This window comes from Hemitrygon akajei, chromosome 3 (genome assembly GCF_048418815.1).
Source record: "Hemitrygon akajei chromosome 3, sHemAka1.3, whole genome shotgun sequence".
Taxonomy (NCBI): domain Eukaryota; kingdom Metazoa; phylum Chordata; class Chondrichthyes; order Myliobatiformes; family Dasyatidae; genus Hemitrygon; species Hemitrygon akajei.
In genome coordinates, this window is record NC_133126.1 from 141,392,450 (window position 1) to 141,420,324 (window position 27,875).

Consider the following 27,875-nt stretch of genomic DNA (forward strand, 5'->3'; position numbering starts at 1 on the left):
TACCAACACCTGGGAACCCTCCCTTCCCCCAATTACCAGGATTAACCCTGTCTTCACTGAATCCAGTCCATCTGACCCACAGGGACTGCATTCCTTTTCAACTGAATCAAATACCTCAGACTTTTTCTGAGCTCCATTACTAGGTTCAGTACCACGTGCATCCACATCTTGGACACACTCAAACAGGACATCTGCCTCTTCCAGGCTTTCAATACCTGTACCCTTTTCAAATTCTAAATTCCCCTGATCCTCCCAGTTCCTCTCTGGGCAACTCCCTTCCGGAGTAAACTCAACCCCGCGGGCTGAAACAACCTCGTCTGCCAACCCAGCAGACCTCTCCAAGGTAATGGCATCCTTTTCATCTAGGACTGCCTTCATCTCATTATCGGGAACACCTTGATAACTCTCAACTTCTTCAAACAGGGCTGCCACCCCCGACAGATCATCCATGTCCAACTCTGGACCTTTTAACAGCTTTTTCCGTTTCTCATCTTTATTTCCTACCTCTAGGACCTTTCTCTTCGCTAAGGGCAGATCTTGCTCCTCTCCCTTAACCCCTTTCACTTTACTACTCTTCAGTTTACCACCCTCAGAACCCTCGTGGTACAGGGTCGGTAGGACCGTCTCGGCCAAATCAATACTGGCCAGATTTAAACTGCTCGCTTTCTCAGCTGCCTTTCTCAACAGGCTGCGAATGCTCGCGCCTGTGGTACAGACTGGAGATGCGAGGGGCGGGGCTGCAATCCTCACAGGCTGTTTGAGCCTTGTCCAAACCTGCCCCCCGGCTAAATCATTTCCGAGGAGGACGTCCGCGTCAGTTCTCGGGAATTCTGATGGCACCCCTATTTCGACTGGTCCAGATACCAGCTCACAATCCATAATTACTTGATGTAGGGGCACTATTTCTATTCTTGTACCTATCCCCTTCACGGCGACCATTCCCCTTCTCCGACCGAAATCTAGTATCTCACGGCGGATCAACGACAGCTCCGCCCCGGTGTCTCGCCAGATTTGGACGGGAATGGGTGGGTCTCCCCCCTTCATGGACACGGTTCTGGGTGACAGCCAAGTCTCTGACCCTTCCCGTACTCTGTCTACCCGGGGCTCTCTCGTCGATTTACTGATTACCACGGCACACCCGATAGGGACCGCTGCTCTCCCTTTTTCTGGCTCCTTTCTCGGAGCAAAGCACCTAGAGGCAATATGTCCTCCCTTCCCACAATTAAAACAGGTCAAGCCCGGAAATCTCGGGCCGCCTGGCCTTTCCCCCTCAACCCTACCACTAGCTCCCGGCGGGACCTCTGCCTCAGCCGGCGGACTTTCCCTACCGTTCCGACGGTCTCTCGGGTAACCTTTTGGCGAGGAAAACTTTATCCTGTGGGTTAGAGCATATTCATCTGCGAACCTAGCAACTTCTGAGATGGACTTATTCGCCTTCTCATTCAAATACACCCGGATCTCCTCCGGAACACACCCTTTTAATTTCTCAATCAGAAATAACTCCCTGATATGCCCATAATCCCCGTCCACCTGTTCCGCGGTGCACCAATGGTCCAAGAGCACACCCTTTTCATAGGCTAGCTCAGTATACGTTTGATTCCACCCTTTCCGTAAATTTCTGAACCTTTGTCTATAAGCTTCAGGTACTAGCTCGTAACTCCGGAGAATGGCCTCTTTTACTTTGGCATAATTCTCCGCTTCCCCTTCCTCGACGGCCAAGGCCGCATATGCTCGTTGTGCCTTCCCCTTTAACACACTTTGTAACAACGCCACCCACTGCTCTTTGGGCCACTTTTGATTTACTGCCACCTTTTCAAAAAGCAAGAAATAACTATCAACATCCGACTCTTCGAATGGAGGTACTACCCTCAACTCCTGACTAACATTAAACCTCTCGTCTCGATCTAACCCTAGATCTCTTCGCTCTTTCTTTAACTTCTCCATCTCCAAGTCATGTTCCCTCTGTTCTCGTCTCTCTTCATACTCTCTTTGCTTTTCCGCTCATTCTCTCTCGTTCTCGGCTCGTTCCCTCTCGTTCTCGGCTACTTCTAGCTCTTTTAGCTGAATTTCATGCTGTCTTTGCTTTTCAGCTTGGTCCTGCTCTTTTTCCACCTCTAACCCCTTTAGTTGGAGCTCCTGCTCCCGTTCTTTCTCTCTCTCAGCCCGTTCTTTCTCTCTCTCAGCCGCTTCCAGCTGCTTCATTTTAAATTCATGTTCCAACCTTAATTTCTCCAACTCTAGCTGATCCATCCCACTCGCTGGTACTTTTTCAGGGATATTTTCCAAGACCTCAGCTTCGAACACTTTCTTCCCAATGTAATACCGAGTTATGGCCCCTCGCACCTCCTGCTTTTTCATGGACGACCTCACTTCTGCGAGATCCAATCCCTTCGCCAAATTTAACAAGTCTGATTTGGTGGCCGCCTCTAGCGCCTCCACACTCGGGTTTTTCATAAATTCATCCACGTCCATCTTTGCTGGTTTCCCGTCTGGCTACCCGCGTACCAGATCCAAATTTTTTAAATTTTTTTTTTGACTTACAAACCCAATTCACTGCCCTCCCAATTTGGTTTCAAATCTCGAGACGAGGCCCCCACGTTGTTACGTATCCCGTAACTGGATCACTTACCAGCAAAGATAGAGAGGTTCACTGAAGTCTGATGGTACCATTTTTAAACGTTTTTATTTATAAAGGGGCACAAAAGTAAGGTTAATACAAACATTCAGATAACATACGTCATCAATACTCAATCTAAAGCGCAGGAATAGTAATAATCAATCAGAAATAAGCTCTATCGTTGTCTGGGGATAATATCTTGTCCATTTGGAAATATAACAGTCATTCAAAAGTCTGCAGGCTTCAGCCTTTTGGGAACCGCTGGGTTTCCCGTGTTGGAGAGAGAGAGAGAGATTGGTGAGAAAAGGAACACTTGCCCGGGTCCTTATGAAGCAAAGCCGTGGAATCAGGGGAGCAGGCTTTCCTGTTGTTAGTTAAAAGCGATTTTCCGTGATTCCAGCCACAGACTCCCGATTCGGAATCTAACGCACGTGGCTTCCTTCAAAATGGCTTCCCGCTACGACGGGATCGCTGTCGTGTCTCCTTGGTGCGTCTGAAGGGGTCCCCCCCCCCCCAGACCCTCCTTTATACTTCCTCATGGGATCTCAGGTGTCAATCTCCCTCTCAACCAGCCCACTTTGCCCGAGGGCTTTACACGTGGTCTTCATGAGACAATAGTCAAGGTCGCCTTATTCTGCATCCCGGTGGAATGCGGTATTCAGCACGTCTCTCTCTCTCTCCCATTTCCTGTGTCTATTCAGCACGTCTCTCTCTTCTCTTGGGTCATTGACCCCCCCCCTTCACTAGGGCTCTTGCGATTCTCACAAAGGAGGGGGCTGGTATCATAACACCATAGCCTACTGGTCAAACTCGACGCTTTGCAATTCGCCTACCGGAGCAACAGGTCAACAGCAGATGCCATCCCTTTGGCACTACATTCCTCCTTAGAACACTTGGAGAATAAAGACACATATGTAAGGCTCCTTTTCATTGACTACAGCTCTGCCTTTAATACCATCATTCCAAATAAACTGATTCCTAAGCTCCAGAACCTGGGTCTTAGCACTCAGATCTGCAGCTGGATCTTCAACTTCCTCACAGACAGGACCTAGGCTGTAAAAATAGGGGACAAGCTCTCCTCTACAATCACTCTGAGCACCGGTGCCCCACAAGGCTGTGTACTCACTGTGTACTTTCCAACTGTGATAAGACTGCTGAACGGATCCTAACCCGGATCTGGGCCGTACCTTCCAAATATTTGGACCTGAATTGCACTGCCTTACTTTCCCTTTTCTATTTTCTAATGTTACGTAACCTCGTAACCAGGTAACTTACCAGCAAAGATAGCTGGATCAGCTGAGTCGGATGCTACTATTTTCAAACGTTTTATTCAAAAAGGGGCACAAACGTATGGTTAATACAAAACATTCAGATCATATACATCGTCAAAACTCAATCTAAAACACCGGTGTAATAATAATCAATCAGAAATAAGCTCTATAGTTGTCTAGGGGATAATACTGAGTCCAATTGAAATATAAAGAGTCACTCAGAAGTTTGCAGGCTTTTCCCTTTTGGGAACCGCTGGGGTTTCACGTTGTGGAGAGAGAGAGATGGTTGAGAAAGGATAAACACTTGCCCATTGTCTTTACAGAGCAAATCCTTGGAATCAGGGGAGCAGGCTTCCCCGTTGTTAGTTAAAAGCGGTCTTCCAAGGTCCAGCCACAGATTCAAAATTCGGAACCTAACGCACGTGGCTTCCTTCAAAATGGCTTCCCGCTCCCACGGGAATCGGTATCGTGCTTCCTTGGTGTCTCCTTGGTGCGTCTGAGGGTTGTCCCCCCCTCAGACCCTCCTTTATACTTCTTCACGGGATCGCAGGTGTCAATCAGGTTGCAGGTGATGCGATCTCTCTCTCAACCAGCCCACTTTGCCCGAGGGCTTTTCACGTGGTCTCCATGAGACAATAGTCAATGTCGGCTTTATTCTGCTTCTCGGGAGAACGTTGTCTTCCGCACGTCTCCCTCTCTCTCTCTCCCATTTCCTGTGTCTATTCAGCACGTCTCTCCCCCTCTTGGGTCAGTTGACCCCCCCTTTGACTAGGGCTCTTGCGATTCTCACAAAGGAGGGGGCCGAGGGCATAACACTAATTATAATTTATAATTTAAATTTTTGTTATATTTACTTCGATTTGTGCTTCAGGGAGTGCAAAGCGCAAAAGCAAATATCGCTGTGTTGATTGTACGCTGTAGTATCAATTGTTTGGTGACAATAAAGTATTTCATTTCATTCATTTTACTTGGGATGCAAATGACACTTGTGGAAGTTTTAATTGTAGGGAATAAATATTGTTGAAAATAAGTTTTTAAAACATTTGTTCCTGTCACTCTTAAGATATATGATACCAGTACATAAGTTTCTTTATCTTAACAAGGTAATTTTACTCTGAATTTTGACATTTGAGGATTTGATTCTCTCTGAAGTTGCTCCAGTTGATATGGATTAAATACGTTAAGTTCAATAAAAGATTCCAAGTTAGCTGTAATGTGTTTGTGGAATGGGAATAATCACTGTGCTGTAAATTTCTTTAAACTATGGTGTTATGCATGTGGCTTAGCATTGTCGATTTGTAAGGACGTAGCAACATAAATTGTCATTCTCCATTTGGCCTAAAATTTACCGGGAGGGTGAGGGGGGGATGGTAGCAGTTGTAGTACGAAGGAACTATTTCCTTAACAAAATATAGCAAATGTTACACCATTTAATGCAAATATGTATAATTAGTAATCAGTGTTAAAATTATCAAATATATTATAAAAGAAGTTTATAGGAATTTGGTATGCTGCCCAGAATTATCATTTCACAAACCCTCTTTGTAGCCTTTTCCTGTTCTATATTTTGATCATTCATTCATCTTCAACATGGTCCCCTGACACTGCCATCACTTAAACTGATTTTGTTCCATCTTTTCTGAATTCAATAGTCATATTTAAATCCTGTTGAGCAACCATTTCCGTCCTGAAGAACTGTCTTGGTGCAAAACGCCGATTGTTTACTCTTTTTTTTCCATAGATGCTGCCTGGCATGCTGAGTTCCTCCTGTGTTTTGTGTATGTTGCTTTGGATTTCCAGTATTTGCAGACTTTCTCATGTTTATACTTTTACTATCTCTCTGGTATCAATTTTAATATAACTTTCAAATATATAGCGATTTTGCTGCTACAAGCCATAGTATCAATACAAATTGTATTTCCTACTGGTCATTTATCTAGTCTAGTCTATTTAATTATTTCAAGTTGTTTAACATTATTTGCATTGACTGATTATTCATCTGGAACTGCCATATTTAAACTATTATTATTTTCCTTTGCAGGTTGATTTTCCGGAAAATACGTTTATTGCTAGGAGGAAAGACCCGGCTCATTCTGTGTGGTGGTGCTCCATTATCACCATCCACACAAACATTCATGAACATCTGCTTTTGCTGCCCTGTTGGACAAGGATATGGATTAACAGAGACCTGTGGAGCCGGAACTATTAGTGATGGTTAGTCATCTCCTGGGAAATGTACTTTGTAACTGTCGTACTAGCAAAATCTGGTTTAATATCACTGGCATATGTCATGAGCTACGTTTTATGTTAGGAGTACATTGCAATGCATAATCAAAAAACAAATTAGAATAAATATATAACTGTTCCTAAAATGTTGATTGTGTGTCTTCAGGCTCCTGTATCATGACCTTGATGATACTAATGAGAAGAGGGCATGTCCAGGGTGATGGGGGTCCTTAATGACAGATGCTACCTTTATGAAGCATCATCTTTTGAATATGTCCTCAAATGCTGGGGAGGCTAGTGCCCATGATGGAGTTTGCAACTTAGTGCTGCTTTTTCTGATCCTGTGCAGTGGACTCTTCATACTTAGACGGTGAAGCAACTAGTTAGACTGCCCTTCATGCTACATTTGTCAAAATTTGCGCAAGTCTTGCTGACATACCAAGTCTTGTCTAATTCTGAATGAAATGGTATGTTCAAGGATCTGTGTGTTCAACCTTTAGAAATGAACTTACTTGGAAAAGGTGGCTTAAGGACCACCTTCTATTGAAATAAAACTAAAGCCATTTATTCCTTTTATCTTTTTCTTAATATATTTAACATGACATTTTATAGTATGATCTCTAACAAAGTTCAAAAAGTTCAAAGTAAAATTTATCAGAGTACGTACATGTCACCATTTACAACCCTGAGATTCTTTTTCTGCAGCCATACTTGGCATATCTCTAGAACAGTAACTGTTAACTGGATCAATGAACAACTGTGTAAATGCAAATATAAATAACAATAAATAACTAAGTGTATTACTACTATATGTAGATGAATACTAAAGGGCAAAAAAAGTTATTAGAAACTGTATCCCTATAGCTATTTTTTTTTGAAGGCAGGTTGTAAACTTTTTCCCGTATCGGATACATCTTTGATATTTTTGAATTGATATTTTATTAATGCTATATGTAATCATTTTGATTACAGTTTACTTTTATCTAAATATGAAGTAATGCAGGTTTATTACGGCAGTTAATTCTTGAAACATTTAACTTCCTGAATCAAGATTATCAATTAACATAATTGGTCTTCATGTTGCATATGTCATGTTCACCAAAATCTCCAGAATTTCTGAACTATTTGAGTTTTTGCTTCACACAAAAATGCTGGAGGAACTCAGCAGACCAGGCAGCATATACGGGAAAGAGTACAGTCGAAGTTTCAGGTCGAGACCCTTCAGCAGGATAAGAGGAAAAAAAAAGATCAGTAGATTTAAAAGGTGGGGAGGGAGGAGGGAGAAACATGGTGGTAGGTGAAACCGAGAGGGGTGAAGTAGAGAGCTGGAAAATTGGTGAAAGAGATACAGGGCTGGAGAAAAGGGAATCTGATAGGAGAGGACAGAAGGCCGTGGATGAAAGAAAAGGGGGAAGGTGCACCAGAAGGAAGTGATGACCAGACAAGGAGATAAGGTAAGAGAGGGAAAAGGGAATGGAGAAGGGGGGCCCCTACTAGTTCTTATCTGATTTAATCAATTCACAAATGTTTGCTGCTTTTGCTTCTTCTGTTGAGCTTGAAGTATAAACTGAGTTTCACCCAAAGGATGATGAGTACCTGAAGCTCATTGCCTGAGAGAGTGGTAGAAGCAGAGTCATTGTCAGCATTCAAACCTCTTGAATCCCTGCTGCCACGAAGAATATGTGTCATGTGCTGGATCAGATTAATATGACTGGCTGGCCACTGATTGGCAAGAATGTGTTAGCCCAAAAGACCCACTTCCATGTTCTAATACCATAGAAAGTAGACTGGTGTGAATGAAGACTTTGCAGCTCGTGGGTTTGTACTTGGAGAAACCTGGATATGAAAAAGCATAGAAAATAGGAGTAGGCAACTTGGTCCTGTTCCATTATGATTATCTACTTCAATGTCCTGTTCCTGCTGCCCTCCCATATCCGTTGGTCTCCTTAGCATTAAGAAATATATATAGGTCTGCCTTGAATATAGTGGCTAACTTGGCCACTGTACCTTCCCCCATTGGGAATTCCATTGCTTTAGCAGACTCAGGATCAAGACATTTCTTCTAATCTTGGTCTAAACGGCATATTCCAGAAGACTTGAGATCACATGATTCTCTGTTCCACTGAAAATAGGCCTATCGAGCTCAATCTCTCCTGCCACTTCAGGGTCTGTCTTGTAAACAGGGTCTGTCTTGTAAACACTTCATTCACAAGAAAATCTTCAGATGAGGAGACCAAAATGACGCTTTCACATTTTCAAACGACTTCTCACCAAGGCCCCATGCAGCTGCAGCAAAACATCCTTGCTCTCAAAATAAAAACATTTTGGAATGAAAGCCATCATATAATTTGCCTTTCTAAATGTTTAGTGCACTAGAATGTTTGCCAGGTATCATTGCACCACCACTTTTCTCACTCTGTAATTATTCAGGTAACTTGTCTTTCCATTTTTCAAACTAAAATGGATAATGTCACACTTATTCATGTCATACTGCAGATGCTGTGCATTTGCCTACTCTCCCATCTTCTCTAAATCACATTGCAGCCTCGCTTCATCCACCTCCCATCCATCCCTACATTCCTCTCCACACACCAACTTTCACTCTTTGGCTTTGTATCCTTCATAATCTTAAATGTTTCATTTGTTAACAAAATAATTGCTATACCATGTGATTTAATGGAAGCTAACCACTGATTCCTACAGTGCAACTTTAGTCATGGCCTGCCATCCAGTAAAAAGTCCACTTCACTCTTGCTCTAGCAACCAGTTCTCAATCTATGCCAGAATGTTTCCTCCAATCCCATAAGTTTTAATTTTGCACATCAACCTCTCATTTAGGACCTTATCTGCATACAAGTCTAAATTCTATTTGTTATTTATTTTTAAAACCTCCAGTGGATTTTTGTGGTTGGTTTCCAATCTTGTTAATCATTCCTAAGTGTTATGTTATTACACCTTTTTATAATAGGTGGTTGTATTTTTCTGCAGTACTGATGGGAAATATTATTACTAAATCTGTGTTTTCTATCTTTGCAATTTGAAACGTATATACAGTGGGTGGAAGGTTTAAATTAGTTTGATAATAGGTAGGTTTGAGTTTCATTTGGTGCGTTATCCAGTGGACAATGTAAATTCATTTTCATTGTTTCACTGGAAGGAACATTTAATTAGCTGAAATGGAAGCGTCGTGATCTTTTGGTTGTTTTAAAATGAATTGCATATGAAGAGAACTAATATTAAAATCTTCTATTACTATGAATAGTTCCTCAATAAATTATGCTAAAGTGATTCCTAAAACATGAGATGCGTTTTAATATTGTTTCACAACTGCAATCATCCAAAGCCTATGATCTACTATATTTTAATTGTAATGTGAATAAATGATAGCCTTCTTGTGTACTTTCCCACAACGAAAATCTGACCTGGTAATTCATCCATTAATTAATGTTGATTGTGGAATATGTCACCTTGGTGAAAGATTTTAACCCAAGTACTAAACAGCCAAAGAAAAACAATTTCATCTCAAAAGTAAATCCATAATAGAAAAGCTTATTTAGCTCAACTCATTCATTCCATTGTGTACAATATTAACCTCAATCGGTACGTATAAAGTACCCCGACAGGCTTTCAGTGGAAAATTAGCTAGTAAAACCTTCTCAGGTATATTGTGGTTATAATATACCAGCTGGTTTTTTTTTTAAGTCTTTGGCTGCCCCTTGAAACCCCAGTTTAGATCACTGGGGATGGAGAATGGGGGAAGCAAAGCATTAAATGTCGCTCCATTGACTCATTCTAGCTATAGCAAGCCAAAGTGTTTTCAATTCTCTATAAACTTCTGTACTTCAGAATCTTTTAACAACTTTTAGAGGTGTTTCATTCAAGTAATTTTTGTTGATTCTAGCATTTGACTTCACTACTGGCCGTGTGGGAGCTCCACTTCCCTGCTGTGAAATTACATTAAAAAACTGGGAAGAAGGTGAGCACTGTCATTTGCTTGAAATGGAAGTGTCTAGTAAGAAGTGAAATACTTAATTTCCCATTTCTTAACAGATTTATTCCAGTACAATTTTCTGCAGAAGAATGGTAATGTCTCTGTTCTGAATTTATAGCTGCATTATAGAGCTTCCCTATGACATCTTGCAACAGTACAGCACAGGAATAGACCCTTCAGCTCACAATGCCTGTGCAAACCATGATTTCAATCTAAACTAAATGATCTTCCTGCAGAAGATCATATCCCTCTATTTCCTGTTAGTCTATTTGTCTGAATGCTTCCTAAAGGCTGCTGTCTCGTTTCTTTCTCTTCAGCTAGCAGAACTTTCCAGGCACTTGCACTCTGTTTCAAAACAAACACCAAAAAAAACCTTATGGTAAATAGTCATAGAAAAGTACAGCACAGAAATAGACCCCTCAGCCCATTTATTCTGTGCTGCACTATTTAAACTGCATAGTCCCATCGACCTGCATAGCCCTCCATATCCATCCATGTACCTATCCAAACTTCACTTAAGCGTTGAAATTGAGCTTACATGCACCACTTTTGCTGGCCTCTCATTCCACACACTCACAACCCTCTGAGTGACGAAGTTTCCTCTCATGTTTCCCTTAAGCTTTTCACCTTTAACCCATGACCTCTAGTTGTAGTCCCACTCAACCTCTAGGCATTGCTTGCATTTACCCTATATATATCCATGATAATTTTGTATACCTCTTTCAAATCTTCCCTCAATCTTTTACATTCCAAAGAATAAAGTCTTGACCTATTCAATCTTTCCTTATAACTTGGGTGCTCTGGTCCCAGCCACATCCTTGAAAATTTTGTTTAGACTGTTTAACCTATTTACATGTTTCTTGTACGTTGGTACCCAAAACTGCCCATGATACTTCAAAATGGGCCTCACCAACATCTCATACAACTTCAATATAGCATCCCATCTCCTGTACTGAATATTTTGATTTTCTTTACGAACGAATCTACCTGTGACTCCACTTTCAATGAATTATGGACCTGTATTCTCAGATCCCCTTGTTCTACTGCACTCCTCAGTATCATACCATTCACTGTGTAAGACTTACCCTGGTTGGTCCAACCGAAGTGCAACACCTCACTCTTGTCTGCATTAAATCTGATCTGCTATTTCTCAGCCCATTTTTCCAAGTTGGTCCAGATCCCACTGCAAAGTCATGATAGCCTTCCTCGCTGTCCACTACATCCCCAATCATGGTGTCATCTGCAAATTACAGATCCAGTTTACAACATTGTCATCCAGATCACTGATTTAGATGACAAGCAACAACAAACCCATCACCTGTGACACTCCACTAGTCACAGGCCTCCAGTCAGAGAGCCAACCATCTCCTAACACTCTGGCTTCTCCCACAATGCCAATGTTTAATGTAATTTGCTACCTCATCTTGAATGCCTAGTGACTGGACCTTGACAACTTTCCATGCTGTGTCAAATCCCTTACTAAAGTCCATGTGGATAACATGCACTGCCTTGCCTTCAACAACTTTCCTGGTAGCTTACTCGAAAAACTCTTAAGATTGGTTAGACATGACCTTCCATGCACAAAGCCACGCTAAATATCCTTAAACTGTCCATGTCTATCCGAATACTTGTACGTCCAGTCCCTCAGAGTACCTTCCAATAACTTTCCCACTACTGATGTCAAGCTCACTTGCTCCTAATTTATTTTTAGAGCCGTTCATGAACAGTGAAATAACATTGGTAATCCTCCAATCCTCAGGAACCTCTCCTGTCACTAAGGATGATTTAAATATCTCTGCTGGGGCCCTGGCAATTCTACACTTGCCGCTCGTAGAGTCTGAGGAACACCTTGTCAGGCCCTGAGGATTTATCTACCCTAATTTGCCTCAAGACAGCAAATACCTCCTGTGTGATCTATTTAGAATCATTGCTTTGCTGCTCTCTAGACTCTTGTGTCCATCTCCTGAGTAGACACAGATGCATAAAATACCGTTAGCATCTCCATCATCTCTTTTGGCTCCATGTATAGATTACCATTCTGATTTTTCCAGAGGACCGATTACATGAGACGGTTGTCAGCTTCAATAGGTATTACAATGGCTAACCTGGATATGCAACACACAAATACAAGTCTCTGTACATTTTCAAGGCTTCAGATAAAGTTGGTTATACCTTGCATGTTTCTGTTTGAGTGTTAACTCTATACATCACCTTTTTGTTTTCCTATTTCATTAACTAGGTGGATATACAGTTTATGACAAACCTCATCCAAGAGGAGAGATTATTATTGGTGGCCCAAATGTTACCTTGGGATACTTCAAGAATAAATCCAAAACAATGGAAGATTATTTTATGGATAAGGATGGGCAGTCCTGGTTCTGTACTGGGGATATAGGCGAATTTCAAAACGATGGATGCCTTAAGGTCATTGGTTAGTGTCTGTAGATAACTGAATATAAATTTCAATCATTAAGTAATACTAGAATTGAAAAGCCTATAATTTTGTGATAATGGTAAGTGTGAATTCAACAGAAGTATAATTGAGGAGGAGTCTATTTCTAAATACTATTTAAAAGCTATTTTCCTCTCAAAGTTTAGCCTTTGGGATATTGCCAATTACAAGTCACTATAATCTTGGGAAAATGTATCTTTCAACAGCAAATACTAAACCTAATGAGATCATTCTTGTGCCCTTAAGAGAAACTTAAATGTTTCTACTGAAGCATTGCCATATGTCTCTCCAGTTTTCCCCCAGGAATTAATCATTTTTTTTTTCTACATTGGCGTAATTTTCTTTTCGTAATGCCAGATAAGCAGCTGTTGGAATACAAGCAATCTTGTAAAGCATTGTTGGCAGTTTGCATCTACTGCAAAAGTCTAGTGCAAAGACGTTGGTCTTGTTTCACATATGACCTAATTCATTACCCTCAGTAACAATTTACAGTAAAGGATTATTAATGATCTTAATTTCATTGGAATAGTATTTTCCTGTTATCCCTATACACTATTATTTCCCATCCCCTGATTTTTTTCCAGCATGGTGCACAGTGATGGGGATATGTATGTTACTCATCCAGGCACATCTCTTAGAAATATAGAAACATAGAAAACCTACAGCACAATACAGACCCTTTGGCCCACAAAGCTGTGCCGAACATGTCCTTACCTTACTACCTAGGCTTACCCATAGCTCTCTATTTTTCTAAGCTCCATGTACCTATCCAGGAGTCTCTTAAAAGACCCTATCATTTCCACCTCCACTACCGCTGCTGGCAGCCCAATCCACGCACATGTACTGCTTTTCAAAAAGGATTATTTAAACCAGACAGAATATATATTAATTTGAGGTACTTGACAACCAAATTTGGTAATTATTCTTAATTTAATAACATTTCCAAGAATTGAAAATTTTAAGTTCATAATCTTCAAGTTACTTCATATACAAGCAGTCTCAATTTTTTTACAGATTGAATTTGAGTAAAATCTGTATTGACATTGTAAGATAATATTTGTGAATTTTTTTAAACAGAATGCTTTAATTTCAAGAATTGTAACTGCAATTGTACCTTCTCTATAGATCGTAAGAAAGATCTTGTGAAGCTTCAAGCTGGGGAATATGTTGCCTTGGGAAAGGTGGAGTCTGCTTTGAAGAACAGTCCATTAATAGATAATATCTGTGTCTATGCAAACAGGTGAGATTTGTGTATATTTCTACCCTTCTGAATAACCTGTTGCTCTACAGAATCTAAAACATAAAATTACCTCGCGATAGACTGGCGTCCTATGCAGGTGGGGGGGGGGGGGTAATTCTCGTGCTCTCAGTCACTTCACGCCACGGAAACCAACACCGGCCTGATGAGCCGATAACGCTCTGGACAGACTTTAACTAACAGTCTATGAAGGGATTTTTTTTGACCAAAATTAAGTGTAATTAAATTAATTCCGGGTAAAAGCATAGATTGCACTTTGGTGATAAACACCAGGGAGAACAGAGAGCATTTCAAATGCTTGTCTCTTTCCCATGTCTAACCTCTGAAAATTCCCAGTGTAAAGCTGAAGAATTTCTTCCCTTGTATCTGGCAATGTCAGATTGATTTTATTTACCCTGTAGTACAGTGCTTTGTAAATGATTTCAGCCCTGACCCTTTGTTCACATAAATGAATATTACAACCAGGGATTTTGATGTATTTAACTAAGAAATTTTATTTGTGAATCATTTGTTTTTTCCCCCAACAGTAGAGCCCAAAAAAACAGGGAAAATTGTTAAGCATGAAAAACTAAACATTCAAAAACTAAAATGTCAGCACTTCAAAAGTATTCATTCCACTTTACTCAGTACTTAACTGAACTACTCCTTAATGCTATTATGGCCAGTGATCATTTTGGACAAGTCTCTATTAGCTTTGCACAATGTGATGGAGCAAGATTTTTCCATTCCTTCTTGTAAAATTGCTCGAGTTGTGTCAGGTGAGTTGAGGAGCAGCCATGGACTGCATTCTTGAAGTCTTGCCAGAGATGTTCACTTGGGTTAAACCCAAGACTCTGGGCCATTCAAGGACATCCAAATTCTTCAGTAGAAGCCACTCCATGATTGCTCTGGCAGTGTGCTTTGGGTTGTTGTCCTGCTGAAAAGCTAACTTCCTCCCCAATTTAAGCTTTCTAACAAAGGCTAGCAGTTTTTTATCCAGGATCTCTCTGTATTTAGCAGCATTCATCTTCCCATCAGTCCTGACCAGATTTCTGGTCCCTTGTGCTGAAAAGCATCCCCATATCATGATGCTACCTTCACCATACTTTACAGTAGGGATGGTACTGGCTGATGCACAGTATTAGATTTTTACTGTCAGATTTTTTCTTTTGTCTTCCTTTTGGGTTGGTCTGTTGAAAATCTACCATACTGTTGGACCTTACAGAGAGAGAGGGCATTTATTCTTATTAATTAAAACAGGTAATCCACAAATTTTCTACATCAACAAATTGGGTGAGTTGGTAAGGTAATATAGAGTATTGCATCTGAGGAAAGTTAGCATAGTACCGTAATTGCAAAGGGGATGAATACTTTTTTCAGCCTCACAATTTTGGTTTTTAATTTTTTGTAAATTGACAGGTTTTGGAATTTTTCTTTTGATTTGACGATGCACAATGTTTTGTAGATTACCTCAAAAATCCTACTTCAATATATCTTAAATTTAGAAAATGAGACAGTAAAATAGTTGTGGGGGCTGTGAGCTTTGACAAGGTACTGTATGTTTATTGCCATTCTTTCTGCCTTTCTGTTGTCTAGTATTTCATTCCCTCTGATATTCATCTACTGTAAGCTACAGTTCCTTGTGCGATGTGTTTCATGTTCTTTCAGGTTAATTAGATAAATGTTTGTGTTCTCTCTTGTGACTTAAGATTTTATCAGTTTGTGTCCAGCAATTTCTAACAATTGCAAAATCTTATTAAGGTCAAGTATATTAATGGATATCATTTTGATGCTTTGAACAATTAAATCGTGAATTGGTATATTTCAGGTTTTAAAATTATCTCTGGAAATTCAATTTTTGTAACATAGTTGGAATTTGGTCTTGATTTTTTGGTTAATAGGATTTTGTGCTGAAAATGCATCTCATAATTCAAGGTCATGAACATTTAAAGTAAATAAAACAAATGATGCCTGTTTAAGACACAGCCCCACCTGCAAAACAGATGAAGCAAGCAACATTGAGGAGCATTCACCAGGATCAAGCATCATACTTTTTTAAAAAGAACTTGATCTATAAAAATCTACTAAGGCACTTCGACAAACAATTAAGGGTATATATTAAATCTGTCTAATTTAAATAAGTCAATTGAAGCTTAATTTCTGAGAATTCCAGCCCTTACTACAGGGATAGTTTAGTAATCACTGGTAAAGAATGGTTCAGAGTAACTGGCATTTTCCATGCAAAATGCACCCCTGCAATTACTGTATAAATTTTGAAGAACCGTATCTGGTAAAATTTTCAAACTGTGCATTACTGTCACTTTGGACATTTTCTTGAAATGTTAATGTCTATATATGTTTAGCAACCAAAAGTTAATTCACAAATTGTTTTCTCCCTAGTGATCAGTCATATGTCATCTGTTTTGTGGTGCCCAATCAGAAACAACTGCTAACTTTGGCTCAGCACAAGAATGTAATAGGAAGCTGGACTGAGGTTTGTAACCACCCAGAAATGGAGAAAGAAGTGCTGAGAGAGATTACTGATGCTGCTGCAATTGGTGAGCTTGAAAGGAAAAAAGACTGTCCTACTAATGAATTCAGTTCATATTTAATCCACAAGCATGATGTTATGGATTACTTAGAACAGTCTACAGTTACAACTGTATTGATCAAGTACAATAGATATGGTTTCATGGCTGAAAGAAGTTTATAGTTGGGAGCTTAATGTCCAAGGATACACATTGTATCAAAAGAACAAGCAGGGAGGCAGAGGGGGCAACATTGCTCTGTTGGTTTAAAGAAAATGAAATCAAATCGTTAGAAATGAAGTGACATAGGGTTGGAAGATGTTGAATCATTGTGGGATAGTGCTAAGGAACTGTAAGGGTAAAAAGACCCTGATGGGAGTTGTGTACAGACCCCCAAATAGTAGCCTACAAATTACAGTAGGAGATAAAAATGCATGTCAAAAGGGTAACATTGCAAAAGCCATGGAGGGCTTAAATATGCAGGTTGATTAGGAAGATGAAATTGGTGCTGGATTACAGGAGGGGGAGTTTCTAGAGTGCCTATGAGATGGCTTTTTAGAGCAGCTTGTGGTTGAGCCCACCAGAGGATCAGCTATTCTGGCTTGGGTGTTGTTCAATAAACCAGAATTGATTAGAGGGCTTAAGGTAAAAGAACCCTTTACAGCAAGTGATCATAATGCAATCAAATTCACCCTGAAATTTGAGAGGCTAAAATCAAATATGTCAGTATTACAGTGAAATTAAGGGAACTACAGAGGCGTGAGAGAGGAGTTGGCCAGAATTAATTGGAAAAGAACACTGTTGGGGATGATGGCAGAGTAGCAATGGCTGGAATTTCTGGAAGCAGTTTGGAAGGCACAGGATATATTCATCCCAAAGAGAAAGAAGTATTCTAAAGTAAAGATGACACAGCCATGGCTAACAAGAGAAGTCAAAGCTAACATAAAAGCCAAAGAGAGAGAATGTAATAGAGCAAAACTTAGTGCGAAGTTAGAGAATTGGAAAGCTTTTTAAAAAGCAATGGACGGCAACTTAAAAAGTCATTAAGAATGTAAAGATGGAATACAAAAATAAGCTAGCCAATAATATTGAAGAGGATGCCAAAAGTTTCTTCAGATACATAAAGTGTAATAGAGAGGCGAGAGTGGATATTGGTTTGTTGGAGAGGTAGCAGTGGGGGAGAATGAAATGGCAAGTGAAGTGAACTGAATAAATATTTAGCATCAGTCTTCATTGTCCATGACACTAGCAGTATAATGGAAGTTCCAAGTGCCAGGGGTCATGAAGTGTGTGAAGCTACCATAACTAGAGAGAAGGTTTTTGGAAAACTGAAAGGTCTGAAAGTAGATAATTCACCTGGACTAGATGGTGTGCACCCCAGGTTCTGAAAGAGGTGGCTGAAGAGATCAATAGGTATGTTTAATGTCAGAGAAATGTATACAATATACATCCTGAAATACTTTTTCTTCGCAAACATCCATGAAAATAGAGGAGTGCCCCAAAGAATGAATGACAATTAAATGTTAAAATCCCAAAGTCCCCCCCCAACTCTCCCTCCCACACATAAGCACAGCAAAGCAATGACACACCCCCCCCAGCGAAAAAGTATCTATACCCTCCACCAAGCACTCATGCGTGCAGCAAAGCATCAGTTAAGATACAGACTTGCAGTACCCCAAAGACTACTTGTTCACCCGGTAATTTGACATATCACAGGCTCTCTCTCTCTCCCAAATAAGGGGAAAAAAGAGATTTCCCTGTTTCATGAAGATATTATTAATAATCTTTTAAGAATCACTAGATTCTGGAATGGTTCTGGAAAACTGAAAAATTGGATATGTCATTCCAAGAAGGGAGAGAGGCAGAAGAAAGGAAATTATAGGCCAGTTACTCTGACCTCAGTGGTTGGGAAGATGTTGGAGTTGATTACTAAGGATGTGGTGTCAGGTTTCTTGGAAGCACATGATAAAATAGGCCATAGTCAGCATAGTTTCCTCAAGGAAAAATCTGGCCTGACAAACCTGTTGGAATTCTTTGAAGAAATAACAAGATAGGTAGAAAAAGGAGAATCAGTTGAGGTGTTCTTGGATTTTCAGAAGGCCTTTGACAAGGTGCCACACATGAAGCTGCTTAATGAGCTGCAAGCCCAGAGTACTTATTACAGGGAAGATTCTAACATGGGTAAAGCTATGGCTGATTGGCAGAAGGCAGAGAGTGGGAATAATGGGAACATTTTTTGGTTGGCTGCAAGTGAGAGAAAACGCTTCATACAACAAGCCATTCAATTCTGGAATCATGCACAGGGGCCTGAGTTGGGGCCGATTCTTTTTATGTTATATGCCAATGATTTGGATGATGGAATTGATGGCTTTGTTGCAAAGTTTGAAGATGATGGGTGGAGTGGCAGGTAGTTTTGAGGAAGTAGACAGGCTTCAGAAGGACTAGGGTGAAGATTAGGAGAATGGTTAAAGAAATGGCAGTTGGAATACAGTGTTAGGAAGTTTATAGTCATGCATTTTGTTGGAAGAAATAAAAAGGTTGACTATTTTGTAAATGGAGAGAAAATACAAAAAAGTGAGGTGCAAAAGGACTTGGGAGTCCTTGTGCAGGATTCCCTAAAGGTTAGTTTGCAGGTTGAGTCTGTGGTGAGTAAGGCAAATGTGATGTTAGCATTCATTTCAAGAGGACTAGAGTATAAAAGCAAGTATGTAATGTAGAGATTTTATAAAGTACTGGTGAGGCCTCACTTGAAGTATTGTTAGCAGTTTTGTGCCCCTTCTTTTAGAAAAGATGTGCTGATATTGGAGAGGGTTCAAAGGCGGTGCATGAAAATGATTCCAGGCTTGTTGTAGGAGGAGTGTTTTCTGACTCTGGGCCTGTATTCACTGGAATTCAGAATGTTGAGGTGTGACCTAATTGAAACCTATCAAATGGTGAAAGATCTTAATGGTGTAGATGTGGAAAGGATGTTTCCTATGGTGGGAGAGTCTAAGACCAGAGGACACAGCCTCAAAAAGAGATGGAGATGAGTAATTTCTTTGTCCAGGCAGTGGTGAATTTGTAGAACTCGTTGCCACAGGCAGCTGTGGAGGCCAAGTCTATATGTATATTTAATGCAGAAGTTGATAGATTCTTGATTGGTCATGGCATGGAAGGATACAGGGAGAATGCAGGAGTTTGGGACTGAGTGGAAAATTGGATCAGCAATGATGAAATGGTGGAGCTGACTCAATAATCCAAATAGCCTAATTCTGCTCCTATGTCTTATGGTTTCAAGACCTGACATTTATTATAGGATACGATTAATTCAGACATTTAACAGAAGTTGATGTTTAAACTCGAGGCTTAGCTGCAGATAGTGGACATTTAAAATCGCAACATGCTGGGAATTATCAGCAGGTCAGATTGAAATATTTTAGAAAGCAGTGCAGTGAAGATATTTCAGTTATTAAGCAGTTATGAGTTGGATTTTCTTTACTCTTGGTAATGTTGGTTGTTGGCTTTGCTGTAGGGTATGATTTTGGTTTGGTCTTATTGCACAACTTTCATATTAGCTTGAGGCATATCCCAGCCAATGAATCAGCAGAGTATGCACAAATCATAGGGTGATGCAGTTAATGTTGACTGATCCAAGGCTTTACCTGAGATAGTTATCATGGAAACTGTTTAATCTCTGCCCCTGCTAGGAGTACATGAACCATCTTTTACAGATGTAGGAGTATATCACTGACTCTAAAATTGCTAAAGGTGGCAAATTTGCTGATTTCTGCAGGAAATGTTCTCTGTTGAGGCCAAGTAAACAGGAACAAAAGCTTCAAGCATTTTTTAAGCATTTTATTTGTAGATTTGGGTTTTTGTAGATTTAGATTTTTTCTGCTCTGCTTTAAACCTAACAAATTGGAAACTGCAATTAAAATTTATTATATAAGCATATTAACTTCAATTTCAGATACATATCTACAAACACATAGAAATATCTGAACTTGAAGTCCTTGTATAACAAATTCTAATTGCAGTTTCCATTTTGTTAGGCTTGCTTTAAACTTTAAATGCTATTTTTTACTACATTAAAAATACCCATTGCACTTTAAAAATTTATTATGGTCGAAGTTTCCTTTTAAAATCACTTACCCTACAAATTCTGAGCTTTTTAAAGGATAGTACTTTTGACGACTCATAATGTGATCTCTGTATCTTGAATGCTGCAGACTCTTATTTCTAATTTTTAGAAACATTTAAGTTGTAAATTATCTTAGTTTAGATAAGATAATCTAAGGCCATGATCTTAGTGATGTGCTGATGGTGACTATAAGACAAAGGCAAAGAATGGGGCCATTCACCCCATCAAATTTGCTTCACCATTCGATCATGGCTGATTTATTATTCCCTGTCAGCCCATGCCTTCTCCCTATAATCGTTGACACCTTCTCTAATTAAGAAGCTATCAACCCTGCTTTAAATATACCCAGTCACTTAGTCTCACAGCTATCTGTCAGAATGAATTCCATCGATTTAGCACCCTTATTTAGCACCTAAAGAAATCCCTCCTTATCTTTATTCTGAGAGGATTTGTTTTATTCTGAGCTGTGCCCTATGTTCCTATACTCCCCCACTTCTGGAAATGTACTCTCCACATCCACTCTATCCAAGCCTTTAAAAATTCAGTAGATTTCAATGAGATCCCCTTCGTCCTTTTAAACTCCAGCAAGAACAGGCCCACAACCATTAATGTGTGTTAACTCTTTCAACCTAGGGGTCATCCTCTAATCTACTCTGATTTATAGCCTTTTTTTCTGCCCCCCTCCCCCACCCTAATTCTTGAATTTCTGTCATGTTACTGATACCTTCCATATGTTTCTATTTCATCCCTATGACTGTTTAGTTTAAAGTCTTAACCATAGCACTGGTTGTGCAATTTACCAGGATGCAGGCGTCAGCATGGTTCAGGTGGAGCTTGTCCCATTGGAACAGTCCCTCCCCCAGTACTGATGCCAATAACCTACAAATTCAAACCCACTTTTTCCACACCAATTTTTGAGCCACACATTTAACTCACTACTTGTCCGGATGTCAGTTTGCATATGGCTTGTTTAGTAATTCAGGGATATTAATAGTTTGGTTCTGCTTTTTAATTCAGTCCCTAATTGATCAAAGTCCCTCAACAGAACCCTGTTCCCTGTTCTACCTATATTGTAGATCCACCCCTCCCATGGACCACAGTTTTTCCCCTCCCACTCAAAATTCTTCTGCTGGTCAAATGAGATGTGTTGAACTCGGGCACCAGCTTGGCAATACAGACATCAGGCTCTCAATCCTTCTGGCAGGGAATTGTCTATGCTTTCCACAATTACAGCCAAATTTCTCTCACCCTCCCTCCTCCTGATTGGTTATCTGAACCACAGTGCTACAATAAAATCTGAGTACGAATCAAACTCTTACACTTTTAATCTTGGAGGCTGATTCCTGCAAGCAAGGTATCTTCCATTTGATAGCGAGATTATATGGTGAAAAGCAGTTGTTTTTCCACAAAAGCTGATTTTGGAAATTCAACCATAAAATGTATATTTTAAAGTTCACTGAGGTTGTAAGACAGTGAATATTTCACTGTCACAAAATTATTTTGGATTTTTTAATTATGTGGATGTTGAAGGCAGGGCCAGCATTTAATATCCACTCTTAATTGGCTCTGAACTAAAGGCAGATGAGAGTCGGGCACCATGGTGGATTTGAAGTCACATAGGGCAGACTGAGTTAGAATGGCAGATTGTATCTCTGTATCTCCGGTTTTTGTAAGCATTATGTTATTTGCACACCTGTATAGGATTAGATGTAGTGACATAACTCACTAAACTGAAGGATATTAGTTAAGTAGATGGGTTTATAGTAGGTTAATGCTTATCATCATTACTGGAACTAACTTTTTAAAAAATCAACATTTATTTAATAATTAAAACTTAATTTCCCCAATTTCCACATCTGTGGAATCTGTGCTGTTGGAGCAGTGGTCTAGAACTCTTGACAGCTTCTAAAGTGACTTGGTACCTGAGTAGAAACTGACAGGAGGCCATTGAAGTTCTTTATAGAGCAATTAAATCATTCAGTTTGCCCCTTTTCCTGTGGCCCTGAGAATTGTTTTCCCTCATGTCAATTTTGAAAGTCCTGAATGATTCCAACTTTAAGTAATGCACAATGGGTAGCTTGGTGAGTCGCTTTTTATTGTGCTTAAAGACTTACTTTCTCACATTAATGAATACCTGAGTCATATTGAATGTAGCTTTATAACCATACCCTTTCATTAATCCAAATGCCAAGATGCAGTAGGGTAATCAGATTTACGTTTTAAAGATGGGTTAAGCAGTTAAGAAAGGTTGAAGGAATACAGAAATGGTGGGTGGTGGTGACAAAGGGTGCAAAATAGATTGGGATCATTCAGAGGATAAAAGCTAACACTAGCTAACGGGAAGGAAGCAGTTCCTTGTGTGTTATAATTTGTTTTTGTAGATTCAAATCTATATATGTTGTAATTTTAATTACTTGTTTGACATTTGTTTGCAGCAAAACTGGAGAAATTTGAAATACCATTAAAAGTGCGGTTGAGTCCTGAACCTTGGACTCCAGAGACAGGCCTGGTGACAGATGCCTTCAAATTGAAACGGAAGGAACTCAAAACCCATTATCAAGCGGACATTGAACGAATGTATGGTGGAAAGTAATACCTGCATTCCACACAACCCAAATAAATAGGAATGACTCTGAAACATGATTATAACTGACATCAGAACACAATGTTTTCAAAACTAAGGTCTTAGGATTAATCAAAAAGAGAACATCACATTATAAAATAGGTTACCCTGTAGTATTCTTTATAGATATTAACATTTATCCAGGTCAAGATTGCTAAACCATTTGAAACAAAAATAATTTGTTTCTTTGTGTTTGTGTTTATAAATTATTACTCAATTAATGATCCACAAGAACAAATGTAACTACATGATCTCTTGAACCTCTAATACAGTTGTGTTCTAGGTTGTGGAAACGTACAGTTTATTTATTATACACTTGTGCAATGTTTAACTTAATAGGGTTTTAATCAGTGCAGGGCTTAATCTGAAAGGGTTTAAGAAATTGACATAAATATTATTTATCGGCGACTTCTGATGCAACTAGCCTCTGATAAGCTGGGCTATAAAAATCATTAGTATCGGATATATAGGATAGCCCTGCCTTGTAATTAGTTAAGATAATGGTTTGTGCAATTAGTTTGGGAATAAAAATTGGCCACTGTTATAGCCAGCAATGACGAGTCTGGTTGGAAGTGTTCATGTGATTGTTAGCGGAGTACAGGATTGAACTTGTTTGTGATGTCCTTGCTCAAATATTCTGCCCACACTCGCTGATAAATTCCATGCATGGATTGTGGCCTCTTAGACAAGATACTAGGGTACAAAAGCACTAAGCAGTCAGTATCTTCACGCAAGAATGGGGGGAGGGGTGGAAATTATTCTGGAGGAAAAGCCTAATAAGCACTGACTTCTGTGACATCTGGAACTAAGCTTAAAAAACATCACTTTTTTTTAACACCCTCTTCTGCCTTTTTGTGTATTGTACTGATTATTTTTATTAGTGGTAAAGTGTTAATGAGGAAATAGGCAAAATCTGCTGTTAACTGCCCCAAAAATGATAAATAGTTTTGCATTTTAGTAAAGCTTGTGCAGTTGAATGTTAAAACACTACAACAGAAATGCATTTGTAGAAGTTCATTGAGAGGATCCACTTTTTAAACAAACCAATTCCGAACAGTTGTTACTGATTTGCCAGGATGGCTTGCTCAATGATCATACTAACATTTCCTCTATGTTCTTGAAGTCCAGTTGTTTGATGTAAGTAAGAACAAAAGGTTTCAGATGCTGGGAAAAGAGATGTTGCCCCTTAAAGTATCCAGTGTATTCAAAGTAGAAATTTGTACTTTTGCCATTATCTGATCATTTTGCCTTGGTCTCCATTTTGTAATTGGCAAAAACCAAAATGCCATTATTCTTGAATTATGGAAACAAAAAAGCATGTTTTTCTCAAAACTTTCACCTTTACACTTTGCTTGCAGAATTGAGGTATTATGGCTTTAAAATGGACATGCTGAAACATCACCATACATGAGCTGTGACTTTTTAAAAACAAACAGGGTTGTTTTTTTCCATTTCCTGAATTCATGATTTTCATGTTTGTTGACTTGTGTAAACAGATCACTCAATTTAATTGCAGCTGTAAAATAACTTTTGGAGTTTACATATGATGTAGACAGCTACTTTCACTGTGAGAACAACATTTGCAGAAAACAGGACCCTCAAAAGTGTAATCATTCAGCCTCTTGCTGATTGTTGATCGTTCAGTTCTCAAGTTGGTTACTGTAAAGAATGCTACTATAAGTTTAATTTTCTTCTGGCTATCAGTTGTGATTTCATGACTAGTAGGTTTGTGTCAATTGTAGTTAAATAGGTAGAATTTGGAATGCATGTCCATTGATTTATATATAAAATATTGTGAACATTTTTAAAACGAAGTAATCATGTTCACAATGAGATGGCTGGGATGGGAGGGGGTTGGTGGTGGGATGACAACAGCTTTTGGAGAAATGAATCCAAGTTATTACTTGTCCTAGGAACAGTGATTCAGTAGCTCAGTACAGTAATGACAAACACAATTGTAAGTTCATTGTCATGGTGTCTCATTTCACAGGAATGCATTGAACTTGTTTGTTTCATATGAATAAGCTTGTGTTATGTTTTGCGCATGGTTTATCGTTAGACTTTCTAAATGTAAATGTGAGGAGTGGGAAACAAAGGTTAAAATGTATATAAGATAAAACTGCGTACACTTGTGTAAAACAGACTGGTAAAAGTTTGTTCTACTCTACCTTGACTACTGTTCATTTTAAGGAATTATAGTGTGGCACCTGCATTAAATCTTGGTATTTATTGGTTCATTTCTATATGTAAATACCTATGGGACTGTAAATTTAGTGCAAGTTAATTTTTTCTTCCAATTAGTCAATTGTACAGTAATCTTAGTATTTAATGTAATGAATTTCATGACAAAAGTCTAGAAATTTTCAGTGGACTTCCTGCAAACATCCATGTGAACTGCGTTACAAAATATATTCATTTATTTATTTGTATTTGGATATGTTTTCAGTTATAAAATAAAGTTGTAATTTGTGATTTCCACTTTGATTTTGGTTAGTTAAACTGGGATTTGTTTTTGAAGATGCAAAAACTTGTGAAATTGTTGGGTTTTTTTTTACAAGAGCTCTTCAGTTATATGATATGTAGATCTACTACTGAAATGTGTAAGTCAATGTCACTCCACTCTTCAGGATGGGAGAGAGGCAGAAGAAAGGAAATTATAGGCTTCAGTCTGACTTCAGTGGTTGAGAATATTGTTAAGGATGTGGTTTCGGGGTACTTGGAGGTGCATAATAAAAATAGGCCATCGTCAGCATGGTTTCCTTAAGGAAAAGTTGGAATTCTTTGAAGCAAACACAAGCAGGAAAGACAAAGGGGAATCAATGGATTTTGTGTACTTGGATTTTTGTAAAGTCTTTGACAATGTGCCACACATGAGGCTGCTTAACAAGTTAAGAGCCCATGGTATTACAGGAAAGATACTAGCATGGGATAGAGCATTGGCTGATTGGCAGGAGGCAAAGATTGGGGGGGGGGGGAAGAAAGGGAACCTTTTTTGTTTGGCTGCTAGTGACTAGTAGTGTCCTTCAGGGGTCTGTGTTGAGACTTTTTTTTGTTATATGTCAGTGATTTGCTGGATGGAATTGATGGCTATGTGGCCAAGTTTGTGGACTATATGAAGATAGATGGAGGGGCAGGTAGTGTTCAGGAAGTAGAGAGGCTACAGAAGAGCTTAGACAGATAAGGAGAATGTTGGGGGGGGGGGAGAGAGGCAGATTGAGTATAGTGTTGGGAAGAGTATGGCCATCTTGCACTTTGGTAGAAGAAATAAGTGTAGACTATTTTCTAAATGGAGAGAAAATGCAAAAATCTGAGGTACAAAGGGACTTGGGAGTCCTTGTGCGGGATTCCCAAAAAGTTAATTAGCAGGTTGAGTCAGTGATGAGAAAGGCAAATGCAATGGTAGCATTCATTTCGAGAGGGCAAGAATATAAAGCAAGCTATAATGTTGAGGCTTTATAGAGCACTGCTGAGGTCCTTTGGAGTACTGTGAGCAGTTTTGGGCCCCTTATCTAAGAAAGGATGTACTGACCATGTTCAAAACACCATGGGGGTGTTCAAAGGAGGTTCACAAAAATGATTCCAGGATTGAATGACTTATCATATGAAGGGCATTTGATGGTTCTCTGCCTGTACTCACTGGAATTCAGAAGAATGGGTGGGGGTATCTTACTGAAACCTATCAAATGTTAAAAGGCCTTGATAGAGTGGATGTGGGGAGGATGTTTCCTATGGTGAGGGAGTCTAATTCTAGATGACACACCCTCAGAACAGGAGGACACCCATGTAGAACAGGGATGAGAGATTTCTTCAGCCAGAGTGGTGAACCTGTGGAATTTGTTGCCACAAGCAACTCTAGAGACCAAGTCATTAGGTATATTTAAGGCAGAGGTTGATAGATCCCTGATTTGTCAGGTCATGAAGCATTACCTGGAGAAGGCAGAAGATTGGGACTGAGAGGGAAATAGATCAGCCATGAAGAAATGGAGGAGCACACTCAATGGGCCAAATGTCCTAATTCTGCTTCTGAACCTTGTGGTCTTATTTCAGGGAAAGTGGGGGAATGGGTTTGCTTTGATTTGATGGTCAAATATTATCCTGCTTGTAATGAATTATTAAATGCTTTGAAATTGTGCATCTTCGGTTATTGTGTTAAATGTTGGCACGCAGGGCAGTTAATTCCAGTATTGAAGTAGCAAGCCACTGGCTAAATGAAAACGTAGCACCCCCCCCCCCGCCCCCCCCCATACCCGTAAAATGTTTAACCCAAACGTCTAGTTCCACGTAGTATTTTAGTTTATTTACTTATTTGTTCGTGGACGAAGATTAGATTTACAAGAACCTCCGATTTATTAACAAGACGTGCTTATATCAGTGTAATAGTAATAACTGTTTCAAGAATGAAGTGACGTTTGACGACTGCAATGTCATAGCAGATTCCCATGAACTACAATGTCTGTTTTAGTGGGATACGCTCTTGATGTGCCCTTAACGCGCGCACGCACACACTCACACTTCTCTATTGCCAAATAGTAATTTGCTGTCTGTTTCCAGTGAACTTAAATATGAAAACGGGCGAGAAATCTAGCTGGGGAGATCCTGATAACGATGTTTGATTCTGTTTTTTTATAAATCCATACCAAGAAACTTTGAAATGTTTTTGTTAAAAGAACCTCAAGTTTCCATATTAAGAGCTTGAAACTCTATGTAAATAGTAAATCTGCACCTAACCACCAGACCACCTAACAGGATTCCCGCGTTCAGGAATCTGCAGAGCACCCGCAGCACATTATGTGTATTTCCCACTTCCAGT

The 27,875-nt window shown here is 39.5% G+C and overlaps 1 protein-coding gene across 2 annotated transcripts in view; it reads left to right on the plus strand.

The window, feature by feature from the left end:
- Positions 1-25,550, plus strand: part of LOC140725466 (fatty acid CoA ligase Acsl3-like) — a 76,450-nt gene extending 50,900 nt beyond the window's left edge. For both annotated transcript variants that reach the window (XM_073040955.1, XM_073040957.1), the window contains 6 exons: positions 5,930-6,102; positions 10,016-10,090; positions 12,345-12,536; positions 13,683-13,797; positions 16,195-16,352; positions 22,878-25,550. In XM_073040955.1, the coding sequence (XP_072897056.1) occupies positions 5,930-6,102; positions 10,016-10,090; positions 12,345-12,536; positions 13,683-13,797; positions 16,195-16,352; positions 22,878-23,035 (871 nt within the window). In that variant the 3' untranslated portion in view covers positions 23,036-25,550. The remainder of the gene's footprint in view (positions 1-5,929; positions 6,103-10,015; positions 10,091-12,344; positions 12,537-13,682; positions 13,798-16,194; positions 16,353-22,877) is intronic.
- Positions 25,551-27,875: the final 2,325 nt, after the last annotated feature.